We start from the raw sequence: 24539 nt of genomic DNA, 5'->3' as shown, positions 1-24539 counted from the left end.
CTCACATGCCCACAAACATGGATATATGAGACTCTCTGTGTATCTATATTTGTATTATTTTAGAGGATATAACAGAACCCTAGCAATAAATAGAATTTACCTCAGATGGTAAAAGGAAGATAATTGTATTTTAAAAGTTACAGAAGTATATATTAACAAATAGGTGACAAGAAATAATCTAGAGAGGAGCAATAGTAGGAAGTAGTTACTATTTCTACTATTCCTACTATATAGTAGCTGAAAGGAAAGGGGGAACGGAGTTCAGTGAAAGCTGCACCAATGGAGGGAATGTAGTTGTTGGTAGAACTCAGATACTACATTATGCAGCTCTGAAGCAGGGAAATAATAGAGAAATTTCCCCAGCTTTCTCTTTCCCTCTTCTTTCAATCTCCAGCTGGTACTTCCCACCAGCTTAATGCAACTGGAATCTAGCCAGCTAATGATCACAGGAGATACAGTGTGAAAGGGTCAGCCACTTAGAGAATAAGCAGAGAAGAAAGGGTGTTTATGTTCAGGGTGAGCACACTGAACATAAATGACATGAATGGGAAGAGGGATTCAGTTTTCTAGATAATTCTTAAATTTGTTTAAATGTAAATGTGTGAGTATAGTTAAGAAATTATTTTCAAACAGGTGGTTTGCTTTAGTAGATTTTATAACATACTTAACATAGTATGACATGATAGAGAAATAATGTAATGGTGTGGAATAGATATTTTGACAACATTCCCTTTTATTTAGGTAAATTTAGTACACAATTAGGGTGACTTTTCATGTCTCTAGAGATAGAATAGGTTAGCTAATAAAGCTTTCAACTGTGGAAACCCAAGGCACAACAAATACTAAGATAACTTTCAGATAATGATTGAATGTGAATAAACATTTAAATACTTTATTACAATGTAGAAGAATATTACAATAATATTAAGGTGATATAAAACCTAGAGGCTGTAAAATACCGACAAATTTACCAACACAAAATTAAAATATTTTCCATTGTGAAAGACCATTAAACAGTAATAAAATCTATGATGGACTGCAGAATGACACTACTAATAAAAAATTAATAATCTCAGTATGATAACACTCCTACAATGAATATACAAAGTATAATATTTTAAAAGTGGCTACATATTATGTTCAGGACATTCACTTGGGAAAATTAGAAATGGCCCATCAAAATAAAATTAAGCTTAACTAATAAATAAATGCATAGTACAAATATCTTCTTCTTATGAGGGTTCATGTAAATAGGCCCTGTGTTTCTTTTGGTGGAAACACAACTTGTAATATTTTAATCAGACAATTTAGTATTATCTTTCAAAATATGGAATTTTACATATATTTGATCTTGAGGTTTCACATTTCAGAATTAGATATATAGTAATACTCATACATATCTACGACAAATGTGTAAGGATGTTTATTGCAGTGTTGTACACAGTAGCTCCAGTATTTTTCATGCTATGGACTGTTAGGCAGATATATCTCTACCTTTGGACTATAGGCACCATAAAATCAGGGTCTAGGTTTGTCTGTGTTTGTTTTTATTTTTGCTCACTATTACAGCTGCAGTGTCCAGCATAAATCCTCGACTTGTGGCAAGTGTCCAATAAATAGTTACAGAATAAATAAATGGATAAATGAATACATGCATTACTGAAATTAATTTTGAAGTTCACATTGTATATATACATGTGTATACACATTTTAAACTTGAAATTTGCTGAAAACATACTTTATGTCAGGCATTGCTCTAAATGCCTTACTTGCACTTATCTTCTTGGAAAAATTTTTGCCTCATTTTACCAATGAGGGTATGAAGAAACGAAGAAATTAAGTTTCTTATCCAAATTTATAAAACCAGTGAGTGGTAAAGCTAAATTTTGAATCTTTACTAATTGAGCACATCTTGTAAACGTATATAAGAAAGTAGATACATAGACAGTATATATGTTTAATCTCATTAGACAGGCAGACGAGTATGATAAATGGATAGCTAAAAGAATGGGTGAATGGATAGATGCATGGATGTATGGATGACATGGCATCTGGTGACAAATATTACTTCTAGCTAATGGGACTGTGATGCAGTAGAGATATGGGGTACTTTCACTGTTAACTTTATATGCGTCTGTAGTATTTTAATTTTCCACTACAATAAGCATGTATGGCTTTTGTAATAAAGTGTTTAAAAGTGAGAGATTAAATCCAGACTTAAAAATTAAAATATCAAAGACAACTAACGGATGAGCTCTTGGGGCCAAAACCATCAATGGGCTGTGTTTTCTCTGAGGGAAAGCTTTCCTAATCAAGGGGCACGTTCCCATTAAGATAAGAGTGGAAATGGCCCATCTGGTCAATCCAAGATCAGAGCCCATATTGGGACTGGAGCAATGATAATGAGTCAGGCTCCATAGGATATAGTAATTGAGATAGTTATACCAAGCCCCTGGGTTTCCGGTCATCAGGAAAGACAGTCCCCTGCTAGTGGAGCTCTACCTGAGGGAGAGGTATTTGAGAGAGGCCGAAATTTCAGAGTCAAGAAGAACTGGATGCTATACCAAGAAACTGGGTTATGTGGTATTTAGCATATCAGTTTTAACCCTCATCCAGCCACTGAGAAAAGGAAAGAAGAAATTTTAAAATTGCAAATGGACAATAGGAACATTCAGTAATTAAAATAGCAGTAAGATTCTACGCAAAGCCTTTCCTTTTCTCTATTTAGTCTTTGAAGTTGCTAATATCTAGTCAAAGGGAGTTGCTTTCCAAATATGTAATGTTTGCATGCCTATTATAGTTATATATTAGTGATCATATTGTTTATAAATGTTTGTATACCATCCTAGATTTTTGTTTCTTTATTGAATCCCTTTCTCATATATCTGAGCTTAAAAAGCATTTTTTACAATTATCAATATTTGGTAGAATCCTACCCACCACTGACTCATAGTTTTAGTGAGATGACAAGGAATTCACACACTTGAATCTTTCAAACCCCCAGGTATGCAGACACTTAGCACAAAATTTTTAGAAGCTATGCTTCCAAAGTTCTAAGGAGTCTGCTTTTCCTATCCTCAGTCTGAGAGCACTTGAGTACATTTTTTTTTCTGTAGATATCAGTCAATATTATTTTTGAAAATACGTTTTTGTAAAGCACGTTGCTATTTTGTAGTGTGTATGCCAAAGTTTAGAACAATGAATAAAACATTAGTTTTCCTGTGCCTTGAGTATTTTCAATCTGAATTTAAAATGTACTAACTTTGTCATCATCACTCATAGGCTTCTTGATTAACCTGCTAATGCTCTCTAATTTAGAAATTAATGCTTCTTTCCCTATCACTTAAAAATAATCTGATACAGTTTCTAGAGCATGAGATGTTCTTCAAATCAAGTCTTATTTTTGGGAATGTGATCAATAAGAAAAACTTCTTGCAATACAATAGGATGCTGAGGTGCATTATGCTTAACTTTATCCAAGGTCACAAAATGAAAGAACTGGGAGCCAAACCAAGGACTCTATTTTTTTTTTTCCACTTTAATCAGACTGTCACTTATTGGTTGTATGACCTTGGGCTGTATTCTTAACTCACAAGAGAGTGGTGAATTTAAATGAAAAAAATAATAATAAGTGTTCTTGTATATAATTGATACTTGATAAAAAACCAATTCTATACTAAACTGAATCTCTTTTGCAGAATTTTGTAGGGAGAAAAATACAGGCTGCTCCTGTTCCTTGCTATGTGCTTTCTGCCCCTTTAAGCAGTGCTCAATTTTCAGCATGTGTCTTACTCTACATTCAGGGGGTGTAGACCATGAAAATGAACCTTTATTCCCAAAAGGTTATCTCTCCATTCATTTACTGATTTATCAAATATTGAGTACCTACTACTTCTCAGTCATTGGTAAAACAATCTAAAGGAAGTTCCTGCCCTTGTGGTTTTTATATTCTTATATAAATGATAAATAAACATAATAATGACAGTTTGTGACAAGCAATGTAAAGGAAATCAATGTAAAATAAAGGGAAAGGGGCTGGGCTTCTTAGAATGGGATAGGAAATGCATCTCTGAAGAGGTGCCATATGAGTTAAGACCTAATGGGTGAGAATGAATCAAAAATGCAAAAAGAGCAATTATTTTAGGTGAAAGAGCACCAAATATGAAGATCAAGAGGTGTAAAATGGCCTTCGGTATTTGAGATGCAAAAACAAAACAAGACCAATGTGTGAAAGAGAAAGAGGGATGACATTAGAGTGCTTTTAGCTAAGTGTGAAGGATTGGGTCGTGCTGTACTTTATAGGCATGGAAGGCAGTGTCTTTTAACACATACATCAAATTCTATTCAATATACAAAAAAATATACTTCAGTATATACATTTTAATGAAAATCAATCTCAGCTATGTTTTATGCATTCTTAACATCATTTATTACATTCTCTTTTCTAAAGTTATCCCTTATCATCATCATATTTGTGTTACATGGTTTTGGATGCTTATTCTCTTTTTCACTTGTACTTTTCTCCATCAATGCTTCACATTTGATTATCTTCACTTCTGTAAATTTCTAAATTGCATTTTTTTCACATTGGAAATTACTTGTCATCCATGCATATTATTGCATTTGTAGTTGGGAGGTCCTAATTACAATGGTGGAAGGCAGAAACTCCAAACTCAAATGAAATTTCATAAGTACTGTCAAAAGCAAAATGTATCTTTGTAATTTGAAAATGGGTTAAAGTTTGCTACTTCTTTATTGTGTGTGTTTCATCAGCATGCCTCCATTAGTGCTTAGACAATACACAAATGCATGATGTTCGTCCACTGGTTTCAGTTTTCAGTTAGAGTACTACTGAAAACTTTGGATTATTTCAGGAAAATTTAATTTGCCATCAATTATCTTGTCAGTTGTTGAAGTTTGTGTGTGATGGTGTTTTGCTCAACACTGAACCCCTTATTCTGATGTTGAGTATGACATATGATACCACCATGACACCATCCCACATAAATGTTTTGTGCCGAGAGAGTCACATCAGTGTTGTATGCCATCTGGTTTGTCCAATGGTCCACTGGTTTCTTCCTTAGGAATTAGGAAATGGAGCCATTCTAATTATAAAAAGTGATTAATTGCTTGGTGAATTGGTATCATGTCTGACACATGGTAGGCATTCCACAAATACTTAATGAAGGTATGAATGCAAGCAAATCCATAAATTACAATTATGTGCCAATTGGAAGCAAATCAGGAAAAATAATAGATCGTATATATTGAGCATTTACTTTGCATTCATTTTCTCTGTTAGCATCATCCCTAATTATTTGCAAGACACTAATATGACTCATTTTATAGATAAAAACTGGGACAAAGGGAAATTAGTGAATTTTACCACAATCCCTTATCTATTAGTGATAGGGTCATGATTTGATCAAGGTATTTTTGCCTCAACAGGCTAAGCTCTTTTATATGTAGTGGGTCCATTTTTACCATATTTGTTTCAAAAAAAAACCTGATCATTTTGTAAAATGTCTGCGTTAAGCTAGTCATGATTGAGTAATTTGCCCCAGGACTGCCCTTATACCGTCAGGCATATTTTCAAATCCCAAAATATACCAGAAAGAATAATAACCAATTAAATTTGTGTCACATGAAATAAACATCTTTATTCCGGCCTCATTGTGTATAAAGTATAACTTCTAACACTGTAAACAATTAAGGTTCACAAATAGACTATTTTATGTTAGCCAGGAAGATAAGGGGTGGAGCTACTTTTGAAACTGACTATACTTTTTCTAGCAGCAGAGGAAAGAAAAAGTCAATTTTGTTAGGTCAAAAGCAAAGCACGAAAACCGCAGGTGACAATCACTTAAGCAGAGTTAAATGTCACTGAGTCAAAATACTTTCATCTCAAATGCAAACCCTAATATTTCTTCCCACAACAGGCATGTCGAGAGAATTGTAAGAAAGTACAGATGTTTTTCTATCTGTAGTCTCCCATGCTGACTGAGTAGCTTCCATTTGTTAGGTGAAGTTAGTGTCTGTTCTCCTGGTTTTAGAAGTTACATACCAAATATTTGTTCTAAGGATTTAAATAGTCAAGGATGTATTTTTTAAATAAAATATATTTAACATATATAAACTTAGGACAATTGTGACGAAAGAGACAATTTTGAAAATTTCCTGCATTTGGAAATTGAAAATTTAAAGATAGAACTTTTCCTGTTGATTAGGGCACACGGCAGAAATTTGATTTTTGAAAAACTTTTCAACTGAAACACGTCTTATTTAAAACTTCTAAAGTCACGATTGGTTGCGAATTTTCATTTAAGTGACTTTTCCCCACCAGCTTCTGTGCATTTGTTCTGAGGCACTCTCAGGATGTTTGGTATTAACACTGCAGAGCTTCTATTCTGATTTAATTTCCAAAAACTATCCCAGCGAAGAGGGCTTTTACGGAAGGCAATTCAGTGAAGCAGGGATACAGTGGCAAGTGGTAAACTGAGAATTTTGAAATTATTTATTCGTAACTTCCTTTCCCATTAGAGTCATTTTTTCATGAGAACATATCTCTGGGATCATTTATTTACCATTGTATTATTAAAGTCTAAAATATAGCCTGGCACAAAGTAACTCAATAAATGTTTGTGGAGTATATTTTTCTGTGTCTCATATTTTCAATATAGCTTTTTTTACCCCCTCCGAGACGGAGTCTTGCTCTGTTGCCCAGGCTGGAGTGCAGTGGTGCCATCTCGGCTCACCGTCATCTCTGCCTCCTGGGTTCAAGCAATTCTCTTGCCTCAGCCTCCCGAGTAGCTGGGATTAGAGGCATGCACCACCATACCCGGCTGATTTTTGTATTTTTATTAGAGACGGGGTTTCACCATCTTGGCCAGGCTGGTCTCTGAACTCCTGACCTCAGGTGATCCGCCCACCTCAGCCTCCCAAAGTGCTCGGATTACAGGCATGAGCCAACATGCCCAGCCACAGTTTTTACAATCACTATCATTACTTCCAGCTAACATTATTTACTGGATTGGCTACATGGTAAGTTCTATTTGTATTGGTAGTTTTAGGATTTATTGATTAACAGAAAGCTCAAATAGTTTTCAGTGTATCAGTCTTCTAAAAGCATCTGATTTTCCTTTTTTCCCTGTTATGCTCTAGGCAAGCATTATGCATTTTGAGCCACTGTTTTTTTCTTCATTTAGCATTAGGTATATCTCCTAATGCTTTCCCTCCCCCCTCCCCCCACCCCACAACAGTTCCCAGAGTGTGATGTTCCCCTTCCTGTGTCCATGTGTTCTCATTGTTCAATTCCCACCTATGAGTGAGAACATGCGGTGTTTGGTTTTTTGTCCTTGCGATAGTTTACTGAGAATGATGATTTCCAATTTCATCCATGTCCCTACAGAGGACATGAACTCATCCTTTTTTATGGCTGCATAGTATTCCATGGTGTGTATGTGCCACATTTTCTTAATCCAGTCTATCATTGTTGGACATTTGGGTTGGTTCCAAGTCTGTGCTATTGTGAATAGTGCTGCAGTAAACATACGTGTGCATGTGTCCTTATAGCAGCATGATTTATAATCCTTTGGGTATATACCCAGTAATGGGATGGCTGGCTCAAATGGTATTTCTAGTTCTAGATCCCGGAGACATTTTTGCAGCCAAAAAACACATGAAAAAATGCTCATCATCACTGGCCATCAGAGAAATGCAAATCAAAACCACAATGAGATACCATCTCACACCAGTTAGAATGGCGATCATTAAAAAGTCAGGAAACAACAGGTGCTGGAGAGGATGTGGAGAAATTTTTATATTTTTAGTTGAGATGGCTTTTCACCGTGTTGGCCAGGCTGGTGTCAAATTCCTAACCTCAGGCGATGCACCTGCCTCGGCCTCCCAAAGTGCTGGGATTACAGGCCTGAGCTAAAGCGCCCAGCCTGAGCCACTGTTTTCTACTTGTAACAAGATGATGGTGATAGTTTTCTGCTGGTTACACCATAAGCATGTTGAAAAGCATAATTAAATGTGCAAAAGATAAAATTGTTTTGTGTTTCTCCTGGATAAATATAGGCCATTACTTTTTATCGTTATTAATTTCATGATGAAATTCAATCATCTTCATCAACGCAAATTATTTCCATTATGACATTTTACCGTCCTTTAATGAGAAGCATTGTTACTAAATGGTAAAAGCAACTGCTTGTATCAGTGAATGAAGTGCTAAAAATGGATTAATTAAGGAGTACTTAATTTAGCTAAGGCAGAACATATCTTGCAGAATGTTAAAAAATTTAACATGGGAGGAGTTGTGCAAATTTTAATTAAAATGTTGTATATCCATTGTATATAGTGACTTGTAAGTAGAAAATACATGTATGTACAATGCAGTGCTGAATGCCAAATACAAAATATTAAAAATAACAATATCATGCTTTAATGAATTAGTCCATTGCCATGATATGGTCTACAACTTAGAAACTCCAGCATTTAGATATCAGATGATATTATAACATAAATCTCTTCGTATGCAAACCTCAAAAAATAATCCACTTTACTTCCTGCACTTTGTCCTTTAGAATATCACATCAATGAATTCGGTTATTGTTTACAACCATAGGTTTTGGTTGTGCCAACATATAGGCCTTTCTGTTTTCATATTTTGAGTATTCTGGCTATGCCTAGTTTATGACCAGAAGTGCCTTCTTTCCAGTTTCTCTATTCCTTTTCTTCTCAGTGAATTTATTTATTTTTGTTTCCTAATACAAACCCTGTGGGGAGGTTGATGCTCATCATGGTTTCTAAATGACATCCTCTCACAGTTTTTGTTGTTCAATAAAACTCTTAAAAGACTGACCAACTAAAGCTTTGTGAGTGCACATTTATACCTGCTATCTTTGAAATCTTGTCTTGCTTGTTTTCAATTTACACATGCTATGCATTATAATTCTGTATTTCAATCCCTGCCTGTCCCTTGGCAGAAACTTGGCCTGAAATTGAGACAGTAGAGCCTCTTCTTTAGATTTCCCAGCGGTGTTTGAAGGTTACACCCGGCGACTGGCTAATCGGACTTCCCTGAGGTTGACTGCCCAAGATTAGTTTTGTTGAAGGCACTGCTTTCATCAAACTTATTCACATTGACTTTTTTGGGGTGAGGGCATGTTGAAAGCAAACTTTGTGCAACTTTGCTTTTATTTTTTTTATCTTTGCAGATACTTTTATTATAACATAGAATATATTTATTACAAAATTAGTATGTGTTGAAATAAAGAGTTTGGAAAATATAGATAGAATAAAATTTTAAAAGGGAATTATTTTCAATCCCGCAAGCACATCCACTTTACTGATATCTTGAAGTATTTTCTCAGGTGTTTTCCTAAGATTTTTCTACATAAATGATAACTCCTGCTCTTTTGATGTTACACTGTAAGGTATTGACTTTAATATAGTGTCAAATAGCCTTCAAAAGGAACATTTTGACTAGCTTTGTAATATTCTTATACAGTTATATATTCAATTATTCTCTAAGTCTCTACCTGTTAAGCTATTTGGATTGGTCTTTTTCCTTTTTTTTGACAAATACTTCTTTTTGTGTTATAAATACTGTTTAAATTTTATATCACATTTACATATATCTTTATTTAAATTTCTGATAATTTCCTTGTTGCAGGACCTTAAAGGAAAATTAATGGGTCATAGCATATGTTTTTTTTAAGGTTTTGATAGACAATCCCAAAATATTTTTCATAAGGTTAGGAACAACTGATACTGTTCAAGCTAAGTAGGTATTTGGCCAAATCATTGAAGCCTCTGCAGCATCGATTATTATTATTTTGTAATTCTTTGCAAATTTTGTAGGCAAGGGAACGTAGTTAAAACCCCATATCTCTAATTTGCATTTCAGTGGTTCATTTTAATGTATATTTAGTCTTGTTATACATCACTTATTAGAAATATAAATCACTACTACTAAATAGAGATCATGTTTGGTAATTGAACCACATTAATTACAAGGTAACTATCTGAATAATGACTTTCAGATACTTGGTCTTCATATACACTGAGATAGTATCTGAGAGAATGAGGTTAAGGTACCATGGCAGTGCAGTGCAATGACTGGGTTCTAATCTGATTTTGACTAGCTTTTGAATTTGCCTTCAAACCACCGTGAGGTTCAACTTCTTTATTCGAAAAATGATCAAATTTCGCTAAATGATTTATTTGTTCCATAGTATCCTCAAATATGAAACACTCATCAGAAACGGTGTTATTGTTCATAAAGTAAAATCTCTAGCAGTATTGTGAGTTCTCACCATTTTCATTCTGAGACGGCTTCAAAGATTGGATAAGCAATTATTAAAATCCGGTGTCCGTGAGCATTTTATGTAGTAGAGTCTTGGTGTAAAATTACGTTCATGTAATTGTTAAGTTCTTACTTTCGGGATTCAGCCACTGCTCTCATTTCATACAATCTTAATGTCGTGTAATAAAAAGTATAAATTACATCCCATCATTTTCATACTCCTCAAATACTTTATAGTACTCATTATCATACCATTGCCTTTAGTCACTGTCTTACATAATTCTCATCAATTTCTATGACTTTAACTGTCCTCTGTATTGAGTTTCTTAACAAATACTTAGGTGATCACAGAGTGCCAGGAATTGGCCTTAGTGCAGTCATCATAAATGATGATTACCCCGAAGTCCATAACATTTATTTTGATTTCCCATAAAAAGTAATGTTTATAATTATGGGGTGGCTCATCTGCTATATACTCATAATCTACCATAGTCTAAGTATATTCTATAGCACATGACAATCACTTAGCACATATGGAATAAGTGATAAATGCTTTTTCCTTCTAAGTAAATTCTTCTGGCTTCCTGTTAATAGTATACAAATGGTCTCCTACAACTAGGTTTGTTTTTGTGTTAATGATAGAAACAGCAAAAATATGACAAAAATGACAAAAAAATGCAACATAGTAATGGTATTAAGATTCAACAAACTTTACAGTTTTACTAAACATTGGATTTGGGCTTCATAACATCTTAAATAAGAGGGAATGCTCCTGGTCAACCACAGTCTCTGAAAGGAGCGTATTCTTAGGTTTTGGGGGGAATCAGAAGTCCAGCAATCTAAGAACATTTCAAATTGGGAATAGGATGATGATAGCTTTAGAAGCGTGGTAACTCAGGTGAGACCATTGTTAATTAGTTTGAGAATTATCTTCATTGAAGTGAATCCACTCTGGCAAAGTTTCAGAAGGGAGTGTTTGCTGCTGGTTGGCTGGGGGAAGCATGATAAGAATCATGGAGGAACTAATTGTTAAATGAATAAATAGGGTAGATTGAAACTTTTGTTGGTGTCTACTTGTTACCATGGCTGCAGAACAATCAGTTTCCTCTTTCGTCCTCTTCCTCCTTTGTTTTATTGTCAGTTTATTAATCTTTATATCCTAAGGCTGTAGCACATAACTTTGTATATAGGCATTTCCAAAGACTGTGGAGTAAATGATTTGAAAATTGAATGAAGTCATTTTCGATCCATCTTAGATTTTTTGTCATACATTGAGTTGTTTTCATTTCCCCCGTACACAGTTGTACCTTAGATCTTGAACACTTTATATCTGGATTATGGTCCTAGCCTCCTATTTCTCTCAAGTTTTCCTCCAGCAATCCATTCTGTACTTAAAGAATTTACTTTAATAAAATTTTGATGGTGTCACCCTCTCATTGAAAAGGATTTACTCTCTAGTCTATTGAATGAAGGCCAGGTTTTCTAGTTTGCTATTGATGATCCCTCAGTTTTCTATGTACAATCTACCAGTTTCATCTTAGTTTTCACTACTCTACTCTAAGACACACAAAGCCACTGTTCCCAAGACATCGCTAATGTGTCCCTACCTCTGCATGTTTATTCTAGATATTCCCACTGCCCCGAATACTCTTCCCCATTCCCTCATTTCCAGCTATTGAAATCCTATGCATAATTAATTCAGTTTCCTATTTAAAGAGAATTGCCTTATCCTTCAATATTATATGATTTTAAAAATCTGAACATGTTAAACAACTGGTTGTGCCAATTAGAGGAACACATTTTAAATTCTGTTCAGCAATGCAATTACTTTGTACTTCTATTATTTACTTTCTTATTCCAAATTAGAAGCAGAATTCATGAATTTTCTATCTTTTAAATTTCCTGGATAATCCATTAAAATACTTTGAATATAATAGATTTCTTGAAAATGTATGTTGATGAAATTCAAAATATTTTAGAAGACCTAAATTCCTTTCTTCAAAAATTACTTATTTCTACCTACTGGCAGTTTTGAATTCCACATAATCTCAAAAGTGGGATAGTAATAATTTGGGGCAAAATGTCAATAGTTTGGTTAAATAAGTGCATATTTATTGTAATGACTGATATTTATGAACAGCTGCATTTAGTCCACATTTTTTATATAAATAAAATTTATTACAATGTTTGAAATTTTTTGGGGGGCAATAAAAATAATGCTTGGCCAATTTTTCACCATTTTTTACTTTTTATAATGGCATATATTTTAGACCAAACATACATGCATGTGTCTATGTATAACACAGCAGTGAATAGGCACAGGCTCAACCCTTTTTGTTTTCTCACATCATGGTTTTATTTAATATACTAAAAATGAAAGAGCTCTAAGTTATGCTAATCACAGGTACAGCTGACTAGTTACTAGTGAGAAGGAAGAACATTTTCTAGAATTTCAAGATACGGTGAAGTATAGTATCTACTATATAAGAAACAATTGGTCAAATATTTTGAAAAACAATTATCAAATGAATTGGAGATTTCTAGGCTTCAGAATTCCAAAGATAAGTTTGTAAGATTATTAAGGAAGGCAGTGTTCATGCACAAAATATTATTTAGTTCTTCTTTAAAAAGTACTTGCAAAAATTACTTTGACCATCTGTTGATTAATAATTAAAGTGTAATAAGTTGAGCCATATGTGTTGTATAACTTTGTACCTTTCAGCCTTGTGCATTGAAATGTCTAATAAATATCATTTGAATAAATGAATAAAATAATAAAACGGGAGATGATGTAACAGTCTGCTTATAAGTAATGTTTTTGGCCCTTATTGAAAATGTAGCAGACTAGCAGTTTCAGCATCACTTGGGAGACTATTGCAAATGCAGAGCTCCAGGCTCTACCCCGATCTATTGAATCAGATTCTGTAGTTTTAAAAGATCCCCAGGTGATTCATATGTACATTAAGAATTGAGAAGCACTGTATTGTTCTATGGATAGAAGTAGACTAAGGAACATTAATTTTTTCGTCTCTTGTAACTCTTTTTAAAAATACTTTAAAAATAGTTGTTCTGATTAATCATGGTTCTGATTCTTTCAAAAGAATTGATGAAGTCACTTGTTCAATCTCCTTTTGTGCTAACGGACTTGAGACTTTACTCTTGGCTTTTTCACTTATAATCAGAACACCTGATCAGAATATACATACTGAATACAGATATCTTAATAGTAGTTAAGCTAAGATAAATTGTATGGCAAGGAAAATGCATTGCCACATTACCTTGACCTCCTGCCAGGATTTATGTTTATCTTTTATCTTTGATTTTTATATTCATTAATGATTAAAAAACTAAAATTACATACATTTATCATGTACAACATGATGTTTTGAAATATGTATACGTTCTGGAATGGCTAAATTGAACTAATTAATACATGTTTTACTTCATATGCTTATCATGTTTCATGGTGAGTATACTTAATATCTACTCTCGCAGCAATTTTTAGGAATACAATACATTGTTATAAACTAGGTTGTACAGTAGATCTCTTGAACTTATTTTTCCTATCTAACTGAAATTTTGTGTCCTTTGACCAACATCTTCCCAACCCCTGCCCCATAGCCCCTGGTAAACACCATTCTACTCTCTACTTCTATGAATTCAACTTTTTAGATTCCATGTGTTAGTGAGATCATGTGGTACTTGTCTTTCTGTGACTGGCTTATTTCACTTAATATCCTCCAGATTTACACATGCTGTCTCAATGACAAAATTTCCGTCTTTTTAAAGGATGAAAAAGGATGACAATGAAATGCTAGCATTTCATAGTCAGAACTTATGTGTTAACATTTCTAGTACTAATGACATAGTTCACATAAAGGATTACTTTACATCTTGGTTCACTGGAATGAGTGTAGTAAGTAAATTTTAATGCCAAGTAGCAAATGAATCTTTTGAAGGAGCTGCCACTTTATATGTGTTATTACAAAGTATTATTGACTTTAAATGCTGCGTTTCATTCACTTTCTGGATGTGGCAAAGGATAGGAAGTCAGATCAACTTAATGTGCGGGACTTTTACATTTGTCTCTAATGTCTGAGAAGGAAAGTGATATTCTACTTTATCCCATGCACCACAATGTAAACAAATATTTTTAACATACACGGAATAGTAAAAATCATTATATGGTATTTTTCTGTTTAATTTATATTGTGGATACATGACTCATTTCAGCAGAGACTTATTTAGCTCTCTGCATACTTTAATGTCAGCAACATTCAATTAAAAGGTATAAGGTTTCTTTACTGAGAACCAAAGCGTTAAACCATTTTGTGTAATTGTTTAATTACCAGTGCACCATTTGAATTGACATGTTAATATAACTTTCCATGGGAGGGAAAATGTAATCTTTTATTTTTGTTTCTTATCTAATGAAAGCTACTCTGTTAGATGGGCTAGTTTGGCAATTTGACTTAGGAAAAAGTAATATGGAATTAAGTTTTTATATGAACAAGGAAAATAAATTAACTTTACTGCTCATCTCATTGGTCTGCCAAATTGGAAAGACATTTTAGGCCTCATTATCATGTTCTAATTAGTCTCTGGAGGACTTTCATGGACAATTCACTGTTCATCAAGCTATCGTCTTCCTTTAACATTGATTTGTTCATTATCCTTTTAGAGTCTCAAATATAGAAACCAAAAATTGATGTGTAGTGTTAATGTGCTTACAGATGTTGCTACCACCTATCCAGATAAGAAGTCCATCTTAATGTACATCACATCACTCTTCCAAGTTTTGCCTCAACAAGTGAGCATCGAAGCCATCCAGGAAGTGGAAATGTTGCCAAGGCCACCTAAAGTGACTAAAGAAGAACATTTTCAATTACATCATCAAATGCACTATTCTCAACAGGTAAAGTGTGTAAAGGACAGCTAATATTCAAGATGTTTTCTGTTTTATATGCATTTTTAGGTATTACGTGCACATATATATATAACATATATGTATATACACGTGTATATATACAAAGCCTAATGTATGTACATGTACAAAAACAGAGACAGAGACTATGTAAACCTTTTCAATTTTGCTTCATTGACTACAATATTCTTTTCAAAACATATTTTAAAAATACTATTCATATGTACCATATCATAGGAATATAGAACATAATATATTAAATTTCCATTGTGTAACACACAATGAAATGAAAGGCAAACTGACGTACATATTAAACTCTAAAATCTTCATCAACTAGAACAAAGAGCTAGAGAAAGATTAAAGGCAAATACGGTTTTTAATCATTAAAAAATACTTTATGACAATATGATGTGCAAAGTCAGATTTTGATTATTCAGGATAACAATTTTGAAAATATAAAAGTGGTTTAAAATATTTCAAATAAACAGTAAAGAAAAACCTGATGAAATTCTTCTTTATATAATTGTATAGAATTCAGTGGGGTTCTTCCATGACACTGGCGTGTTCTTTTTCTCAACGGTGGGTGGTTTGCATGTTTTCCTTTGCTTTCTCAGGCACAAACAATAGTGAAGAAACCTTTAGTAACATTTCTGCTGAATGTGTGGAAAGCTCTTAGGCCAAACTCTCTCACTTTGCTGAGCTAGCTCTATATTCGCTTATGAAATTTTTAGTCCTTTCCAGGGTATGGACCTGATGAATTCTGGTTTTATTTACGTTGGATTTAGAGAAAATTGCTTATGGATGCCTGTTTTTGCCGGATTGAAGAGTACCATCCCATATAAATGTTGGAGTTGTGTTACTTTGGAATCCTCATGGCTAAATAGCATGCTCATATCTTCCCAGATCATTTACTCTCCAACATGACATTAAGTGCCTTAATTCTGGGAGTATACCAATTTCGAATATCATTTATATATGTTTAGTATTAAACATTGAATCTCACCATTTCCATTTAATGTTCTGTTTTCTACCATGTTGGAAAGTAGTCCTTTCGGGTTACTTATGGTTTTTCCCCCTCCTCTCTATCCACTCCCCCAAACCCTTCTCTGCAGATCACAGTCAGTCTAGCACAGGGATATGAGAGAACTTCTTCCCCTAAGCCTCGATTCAAGAGCTATGCCTACACACAGGCTGCTTATGTCACCACCTCTGACCCTACACGGAGCCCATTTCCTTCACAGGTCTGTCAACATTTACTCTCTGTTGTACAAACCAGAGAACTGCTTCCAAGATAATCTAACACTGCTTTTACTTGCTTGAATTTTTCAGTGCCTTTTATCTCCTCATGAAGAGCTGGTTTGTTTTTCCAAGTTTTATTGATTCCCTCATGTGATTCTGCTTTGTTATTGAGTCTTCTCTAGGTTTACTATACGTTGATTCTTCATAAATATGAATTCCCGTAATGATTTCTACTTTCATTATGTAATAACCTCTAAGGTTCTCTTTGACAAAGGCTGCTAATGGTTATAAAAAATATGAGGCTTATGAAAAGGTTTATATATGTAACTTCAAAAAGTGTAGGTACATCTGTGAAAATTGCTAATTACACTATTTGGGGAGATTTTTCTAGATCTACATAAAGGAAATACATATATTCTAAGTGAATTATTTTATCTATTCATTCTAAAATATATATTCTATGTAAGAAAAATATAACTGCAAGCTTCTTCATATGCTCTCCTTTAATTTTGCTAATTTAAACTTGTGTATAGCAGGCTCTGTAGTATTTATAAGAAAAAGTCACACTGAAACCAGGTCATATTCTCGGCAATGTTTAGTACTTTCTATATGAGGAGGACTCAGTGGAGTTTTCCACCCTTTCAATATTGTATGGAACCCAATATACAAGAAATAGCCTTATAAATGTTACAGCGTGGGAATGAAATGTGCTAGGATTGCTAGATTTGCAAGAATTACTTTTTAACAAAAATGATTTATTTTGCTCAATGGAGCCAATTCGAAGCGTGCTAGAGGATGTGATTTTTATCAAAACTACACTATGAATGGGAGTTTAAAAATGATAGACCTGATCCTATCTGCTAAAATACGTGTACATTTTTGGAGACTCAATTTTTTGTTAAGATAGTGGTGTGCATTTAATTAGTAATTTATTTGGCACTTAATTGATGCATTAGCTGAAAATTCTAAACTTTGAAATAGTTATGACCTCCATCCTTGGCTAGTTTACTTGCAAAGCTCTCTTCTCACTCCCTCTCATTCTGGACCTCTTGACTCTCCATCGACTCTCTAGACTCAATTTATCACCATTCCCCCCGTTGAAATCTCCAAGACTTAAGGAATAAGTGACATCTCCTAAGATTAAGGAGCATACACCAAGCAAAGATATAGGGGTTTTTTTCCCCCTCTCATTATCACTTTATTGAGCTGCCTTTTCTAGGTTTTCTCCAATGCCTATTCTGGTAGCACATTTTCACCTCATCACCACCTTCATTAAGGCATCGCTCAGGTATGACTCCTTAATGAAGTAATTACAAATGGACTTACATCTTGCTAGACTCTGCTCATTCTACCTTTGTGTAAATATTACCAAATACATAATATGTCATAAATCACAGATAATTCAACAAATTCACTTACTTGTTTTAATTAAAATAAGCCATTCAAATGAATGTAATGTTTATCATTTAGAAAAGACACAGCACAAATCACAAGAGATGGGGGATGGGGAATGATATATTCTGTCACTAAAGGAAGCATATCAGAAGATGATGTTACATGTAGTTAGGTTTGATAAGTGTATGCCTTAATTATTCACACTAAGAACATTTATTTCAAAAGTGTCAAAAGGACTGAGCTTTCACTGCCCCTACAGGCTGTACCTGCTCTACTTCAAAGGAACTCAAGACAGGCTGGATCTGATTCCATCAGAAAGCTTTATTAAAGTGTTTACTTGCTGGTCTACAGAGAAAAATAGCGTTCTCTCTAAGAGGAGAGAGCCATGTGGGTGACTGTCCCCTATGGAAAATACGTGCATGCCCCCACTCCCCAGACACATCACTCTGCTTTAACTGTTCATTAATTTATTCAACAAATAAGTATTCTTAATCACAGAGACAAATGGCTTTTATTCAGCTCTCCTAACTTTCTACCACTGATGAAACATTTTTCTCAGCCTCTACACTCAGCGGGTTCTTCCTCTCTGACTATTCTGTGTCTTTCATTACCTGGCTCTTTCTGTTCTTCCAACTTCTTTAGCTTATGAATCTCATGGGAAATATCTTGGCATTCTTATCTCTGTACTTGTTCTTTTATCAACATAATTTAATAATAATTTAATAACCTGGCTTCAATGTGTATTCAATATGTATGCAAATGATCATTGTATCTCTGTCTTCACCACTTCCAATCTTACTTGAGTTATAGCCACATTTCCAATTAATTTTCAACTCTTTGTATGTATCTATACCTTGATATCCACTAATATCTCAAACCTAGTATGTCTCCAAGTGAAGTTTATTACGAAGTTTCTTGTCCATTTTTAATGTTATTCAGAGCCCTAATAATACAATTTTTTTTCGCTTAATTTTGTCCGTATAACAAGGCTACTCTCCTAAACTGCCTCGAAAAGATTTATGATATATTAATATTTTATATTTTTATGCTCATTACACATGTATTTCATGTTTCTTCAACCAAATTACATCACTCGTTCTCCCACACAGGTGCCCAGAAATTTTCCATATTAGCTTTTATGCTTCCCTTAGCTCAGAGTGCTTTTGTCTCTGTTTTAAATTGGCCAACTTAATTTGTATTTCTAGGCCTAATTAGTAAGTGGCAGAACCTGAATTCAAATTTACATTTATTCAACTCCATGCCCATGCTCATTATAGTAGGGTGACACTGCACTTTCTCTACTGTGATTCTTATATATTGCGTTACTCACACATAGAGCAGTATTCATACATTTGATTATTTAGCGCTTGTGTTTGAATCACCTATTATGTGCCAGGTACTGTTATTGAACCAAGTGACACATAAACATGCAAAACAATCTGTGTCTGAAATTATTCTAATTTTATTATTCTCCTGCTGTCTTCCCTCATGCCATACGTTTTTAACTCATTTAATAAATGGTAAGGCCGGGCGTGGTGGCTCATGCCGGTACTCCCAGTACTTTGGGAGGCCAAGGTGGGTGGATCACCTGAGGTCAGAGTTCGAGACCAACCGAACCAACATGGTAAAACCCCATCTCTACTAAAAATACAAAATTAGCTGGGCGTGGTTGCGCACACCTGTAATCCCAGCTACTCGGGAGGCTGAGGCAGGAGAATCACTTGAACCTGGGAGGTGGAGGTTGCAGTGAGTTGAAATCATGCCATTGCACTACAGCATGGGCAACAAGAGTGAAACTCTGTCTCAAAAATACATAAATAAAAAAAATGGTATGATATGAGCCTTTTTATCTGTGAGCTTTTCTGTTTCATGATCCTCTAGCATAGCATATCTGGTAGCAGAATTGGAGGCCAATATTTCATCAAAGTCATTTCCCTCCTGATGCAGTAGATGTGACTTATGAAAGAATTAGAGAAACCAAGGATTACTGTGAGGTTTCTTACTTAAGCAACTGGCCAAATAGAGTTGCCACAAACCAAGATGGGTGAGACTGTAGAAGGAACAGGTTTGGGAGTGAACGTTAGGATTTCTGTTTTAAACATATTAATCTTGAGGTGCCTATGAGGCTATGAATGCATGTAAAGAAGGGGTTCTAAGATCAGAGTTGAGGATAATAATTTAGAAGTCAACACATAGATGTTATTTAAATGCATCGGCCAGGATAAGATTACCAAGGAAAAATGTGTAGACAGATCTCTAGATGTATATATGATGAGGCATCAGCAAAGGGGCTGAAAAAGGTGGCTAGAAAGGGGAGAGAAAAAGGAGAAGATAGATGTGGCATTCTGGAATCCAGAAGAAAGTGTTTTCAGAGAAAGGAAGATATCTAACTACATTAAATATTGCTGATTAGTTCAAATAACATGATGATTGAAAATTATTCAGTGAATTTAGGAAAACAGTGGGGTAAGATGTCTGGGAAATCCTAATATATAGCAGTTACTACAGTGGAATTACTAACACTCCTATTCACTCTTAAAACTTTCCCATTTTGACCGATAAGTTACATGCTCACTCTAGTTTATATCCCCTTTAATAAGAACAATTTCAGTGGTGTGTGCCTGTGTGTGTATTTGGAGGTGTTGCTGATTAAAGTAGGTTCAAACGTCAGTAAAAGTGAAGGCTACCCTCATTGTAACACTTAAAAAAACAAACTACGCTGCGAGCTTGGTGTAGTGGCTCATGCCTGTAATCCCGCCACTTTTGGAGGATGAGGCAGGCAGATCACTTGAGGCTAGGATTTTGAGACCAGCCTGGCCAACATGGCAAAATGCTGTCTCTACTGAAAACACAAAAATTAAGTGAGTGTGGTGGCACACACCTGTAATCCCAGCTACTTGGGAAGCTGAGGCATGAGAATTGCTTGAAGCCAGGAGGTGGAGGCTGCAGTGAGCTGAGATCGGCCACTGCACTCCAGCCTGGGTGACAGGGCAAGACTCGGTCTCAAAACACTACCCTGGATAGTTGATGGCCACAGGGACAAAAACATACTTCTTTTAAATTAACCCATCCTGATAACTAATCATGTGTCTATGTATTAGTTCGATTTTTGATGCAACAACTACAAACCTAGTGGCCCTAATCAACACATATTCATTATTTTACAGTTCTTTAGTTCAGATGTTTAAAACAGGTCTCATTCAGCTAACATTAACATATCAGCAGGGCTGCCTTCCTTTTGGAGGCTGTAGAGGAGAATCCATTTCCATGCCTTTTCTAGCTTCTAGAGGCTGACCACATTAATTGGCTCATTGCCCCCTTTCAACTTCAAAGCTAACAAGGGCAAATTGAGTCTTTCTCATATGACATCACTCTTACCTATACTCTTCTGCCCCCCTACATCTACTTTTAAGAGCCTTCATTATTACTTAGTTGCTATGTAACCTTTAGAGAATTTCTTGAACTCTGGGCCTCAGTTTCTCATGTGTATTATTGAAACTGTTTCTAACTCATATAGTTATTCGGAGGGTCAAATGAGATTAATTTTATAAAGAACATTGCATGGTATAAGCACATCGTAAGTTCTCAAAAAAAAAAAAAAATACCCCAGCAACCAATGTGATTACTGCTTTAGATACATCAGGGGTTAGATAAGATTTTGTGGTCTGATCTGAGAAAATTATTATATTTTTATTAGCACTTTTATGAGAAGAGATAGCCTGGATTCTGATTTGTAAACAGACTCACAACCTGTATAGAGTTTGGCAAGTTAATATACCGAGGAAAAGATTCTAAGGGAAAGGATATCCTTTTTTCTTCTGAGGTTGCTGAGGAACAATCTGGGTGATTTTACATCCAGCAATCCTGTGTTGGGAGGGGATGAGGCAGAGTAGATTTTTCACTCTATCTCTGCCTTTGCCCCCTCCTGACACAACTTGTCCCTCAGACTGTCCACATATTGTAGAAAGTAATTGGCAAACAGAGGATGCGAAGCCAGCCAGGGAGACCACTCCTTAGATTAAAAGTATCACTAATTTGCTTCGAGGAAGCCTTTATACATCCTGATGTGACTGAACAAGTGACCCAGAAACAGAATTGTTAAGTTTTAGCTCAACTCTATAAATTGGTACACTGAAGACTTCTGAGTAGAATTTTAAAACTGGAAGGAACCTTGAAGTGAATATATGTGATGATGTTATTTTCAACAGATACACTCTTACCGTTTAACAACTTTTGAAATTTACTTTATTGTGTGTAAGAACACTTAACATGGGATTCACCCTCTTAACTGATTTTTAAGTGTAAAATACAGCATTGTTCAGTATAGGTACAAGTTGTACAACAGATCTTGAGAATTTTCTCATCTTTCGTAACTGAACCTTTGTTAATTAGCAGCTTCCCACTTCCTCCTCTCCACAGCCTCTAGCAACTACTATTTCACTCTCTGATTTGATCAGCTTGAGTATTTTACATACCTCTTATAAGTAGAATCATGGAGTGTTTGTCCTTATGTGACTGTCTTATTTCACTTCCCATAATGTCCTTAGGGTTCATCCATGTTGTTAATGTGGCAGGATCTCTTTCTTTTTGAATATTAATAGTAATCTCTTGTATGTATATACCACATTTTCTTTATCCCCTCATCCATCAGTGGACACTGAGGATGTTTCCACATGTTGGCTATTGTGAATGGTGTTGCAAGGAACATGGCATTGCAAGTATCCCTTCAAGATCCTGATTTCAATTCTTTTGGATAAATATCCAAAAGTGAGATTGCTAGATCAAGTGGGAGTTCTGTTTTTAATTTTCGAGGAGCAACTATATTATTTTCCATAATAGCCATGCCATTTTTTACTTCACCAACGGTGTACAATAGTTCCAATTATTCCACATCCTTACTAATCCATTTTTTAATAGTAGGCATCCAACAGGTATAAATGTGATAGCTCATTCTGCTTTTCATTTACATTTCCCTGATAATTCATAATGTTGAACATATTTTCATACACCTGTTGACCATTTGGGTGTCGTCTTTGGAGAAATGTCTGTTCAAGCCTTTAGCTCATTTTTAATTGGGTTTTTAGTTTTTTTTTGCCAATGAAGTATAGGAGTTCTTTATATATTTTAGAAGATAACCAGTTGTTAATATAATATAAGGTCTTCAGGTCTGATCACAAAATCTTACCTAAGCCCTGATGTATTTAAAATAGTAATCATGATATTGGTTGCTGTCTTTTTGATAACTTAGAATGTAGCTATACCATGAAGTATTCTTTATATAATTCATTTTATTTAACCCTCCTAATAGCTCTGAGTTAGAAATAATTCCCATAATATATATATATATGGTTTGTATTTTTCCCATTCCATAGATTGCCTTTTCACAGTGTTGATTTGTTCCCTTTTCTAAACAGAAGATTTTTAGTTTTATGTAGTCTTAATTCTATTTTTTTTGCTTTTATTGCTTGTGCTTTTGGAAATAATTGCGAGGATGAATGTCACAAGATTTTTCCAATTTTTCTTCCAGGAGTTTTATGGATTGAGGTTTTACATTTACATATTTTATCCGTTTGGAGTTGATATTTGCATATGGCATAAGATAAGCATCCAATTTCATTATTTTGCACGTGGATATCCAGTTTTTCCAACACCATTTGTTGAAGAGATTATCCTTTCCTCCTTGTGCATGCTTGGCTCTATCGTGGAACATCAGTTAACCCTATATGTGTAGATTTATATCTGGGCTCTGTATTCTGTTCTTTTGGTCTATATGTCTGTCTTCATGACAATACAATTTATTTTTAATTACTGTAGTTTAGTAATATATTTTGAAATCAGGAAGTGTGATACCTCCAATTTTGTACTTCTTTCTCAAGGTTGATTTAGCCATTTGGGATTCTTTGTGGTTCCATATGAATTTCAGAGTTTTTCTCTGTTTCTGTGAAAAATGCCATTGGAATTTTGATAAAGATTATATTAGTTCTGTAGATTGCTTTGAATATAATGACAATTTTAAGTCCTTCGATCCATGAATGTAGGATGTCTTTCCATTTGATTTTGTCATCTTTAATTTCTTTCATCAATGTTTTATAGTTTTCAGTACATACTCTTTGACCTCTTTAGTTTATTCCTGTTTTCTTTTTGGTGCTCTTGTGAATGGAATTTGTCTCCTAGAAACTCAACTAATTTTTGTATGATGATTTTGTATCCTACAACTTTACTGATTTTTAAATTGGTTCTAATGTTTTTAATGGATTCTAGGGTTTTCTATTTACAAGATTATGTCATCTGCAAATAGGAATAATATTTCTCATTTCTGATTTATATACCTTTACTTTCTTTTTTTGCCTAATTATTCTAGCAAGGACTTCCAGTATTGCCATCAGTAGAAGTGGCAAAGAATGGGCATACTTACCTTGTTCCTCCTGTTCCTGATTTCATAGAAAATCCTTTCAGTTCGCAGTTGTTGTGATATGAGCTGCGATCTTTTTATATATGGCTTTTACATCGAAGCAATTTCCTTCTATTCCTAGTTTGTTGAGAGTTTAATGGTTTTTTTTAAATAGTGAAATTGTGTTGAATTTTGCCAAACAAGTTTTCCGCATCTAATGAAATGAACATGTGACTTCTTATTTATTCTGTTAACGTGGTGTATCATACTAATTGATTTTC

General features: G+C 34.5%; 1 protein-coding gene across 1 annotated transcript in view; it reads left to right on the top strand.

Moving 5' to 3' along the window:
• Nucleotides 1–24539, top strand: part of DMD (dystrophin) — a 2218635-nt gene that overhangs the window by 630548 nt on the left and 1563548 nt on the right. The window contains exons 8-9 of the mRNA XM_063601607.1: nucleotides 15043–15224; nucleotides 16346–16474. Coding sequence (XP_063457677.1) covers nucleotides 15043–15224; nucleotides 16346–16474 — 311 coding nt within the window. The remainder of the gene's footprint in view (nucleotides 1–15042; nucleotides 15225–16345; nucleotides 16475–24539) is intronic.

Source organism: Pan paniscus, chromosome X (genome assembly GCF_029289425.2).
Source record: "Pan paniscus chromosome X, NHGRI_mPanPan1-v2.0_pri, whole genome shotgun sequence".
NCBI classification, from domain to species: Eukaryota; Metazoa; Chordata; class Mammalia; order Primates; family Hominidae; genus Pan; species Pan paniscus.
This window is presented reverse-complemented; position numbering and strand designations above follow the sequence as displayed.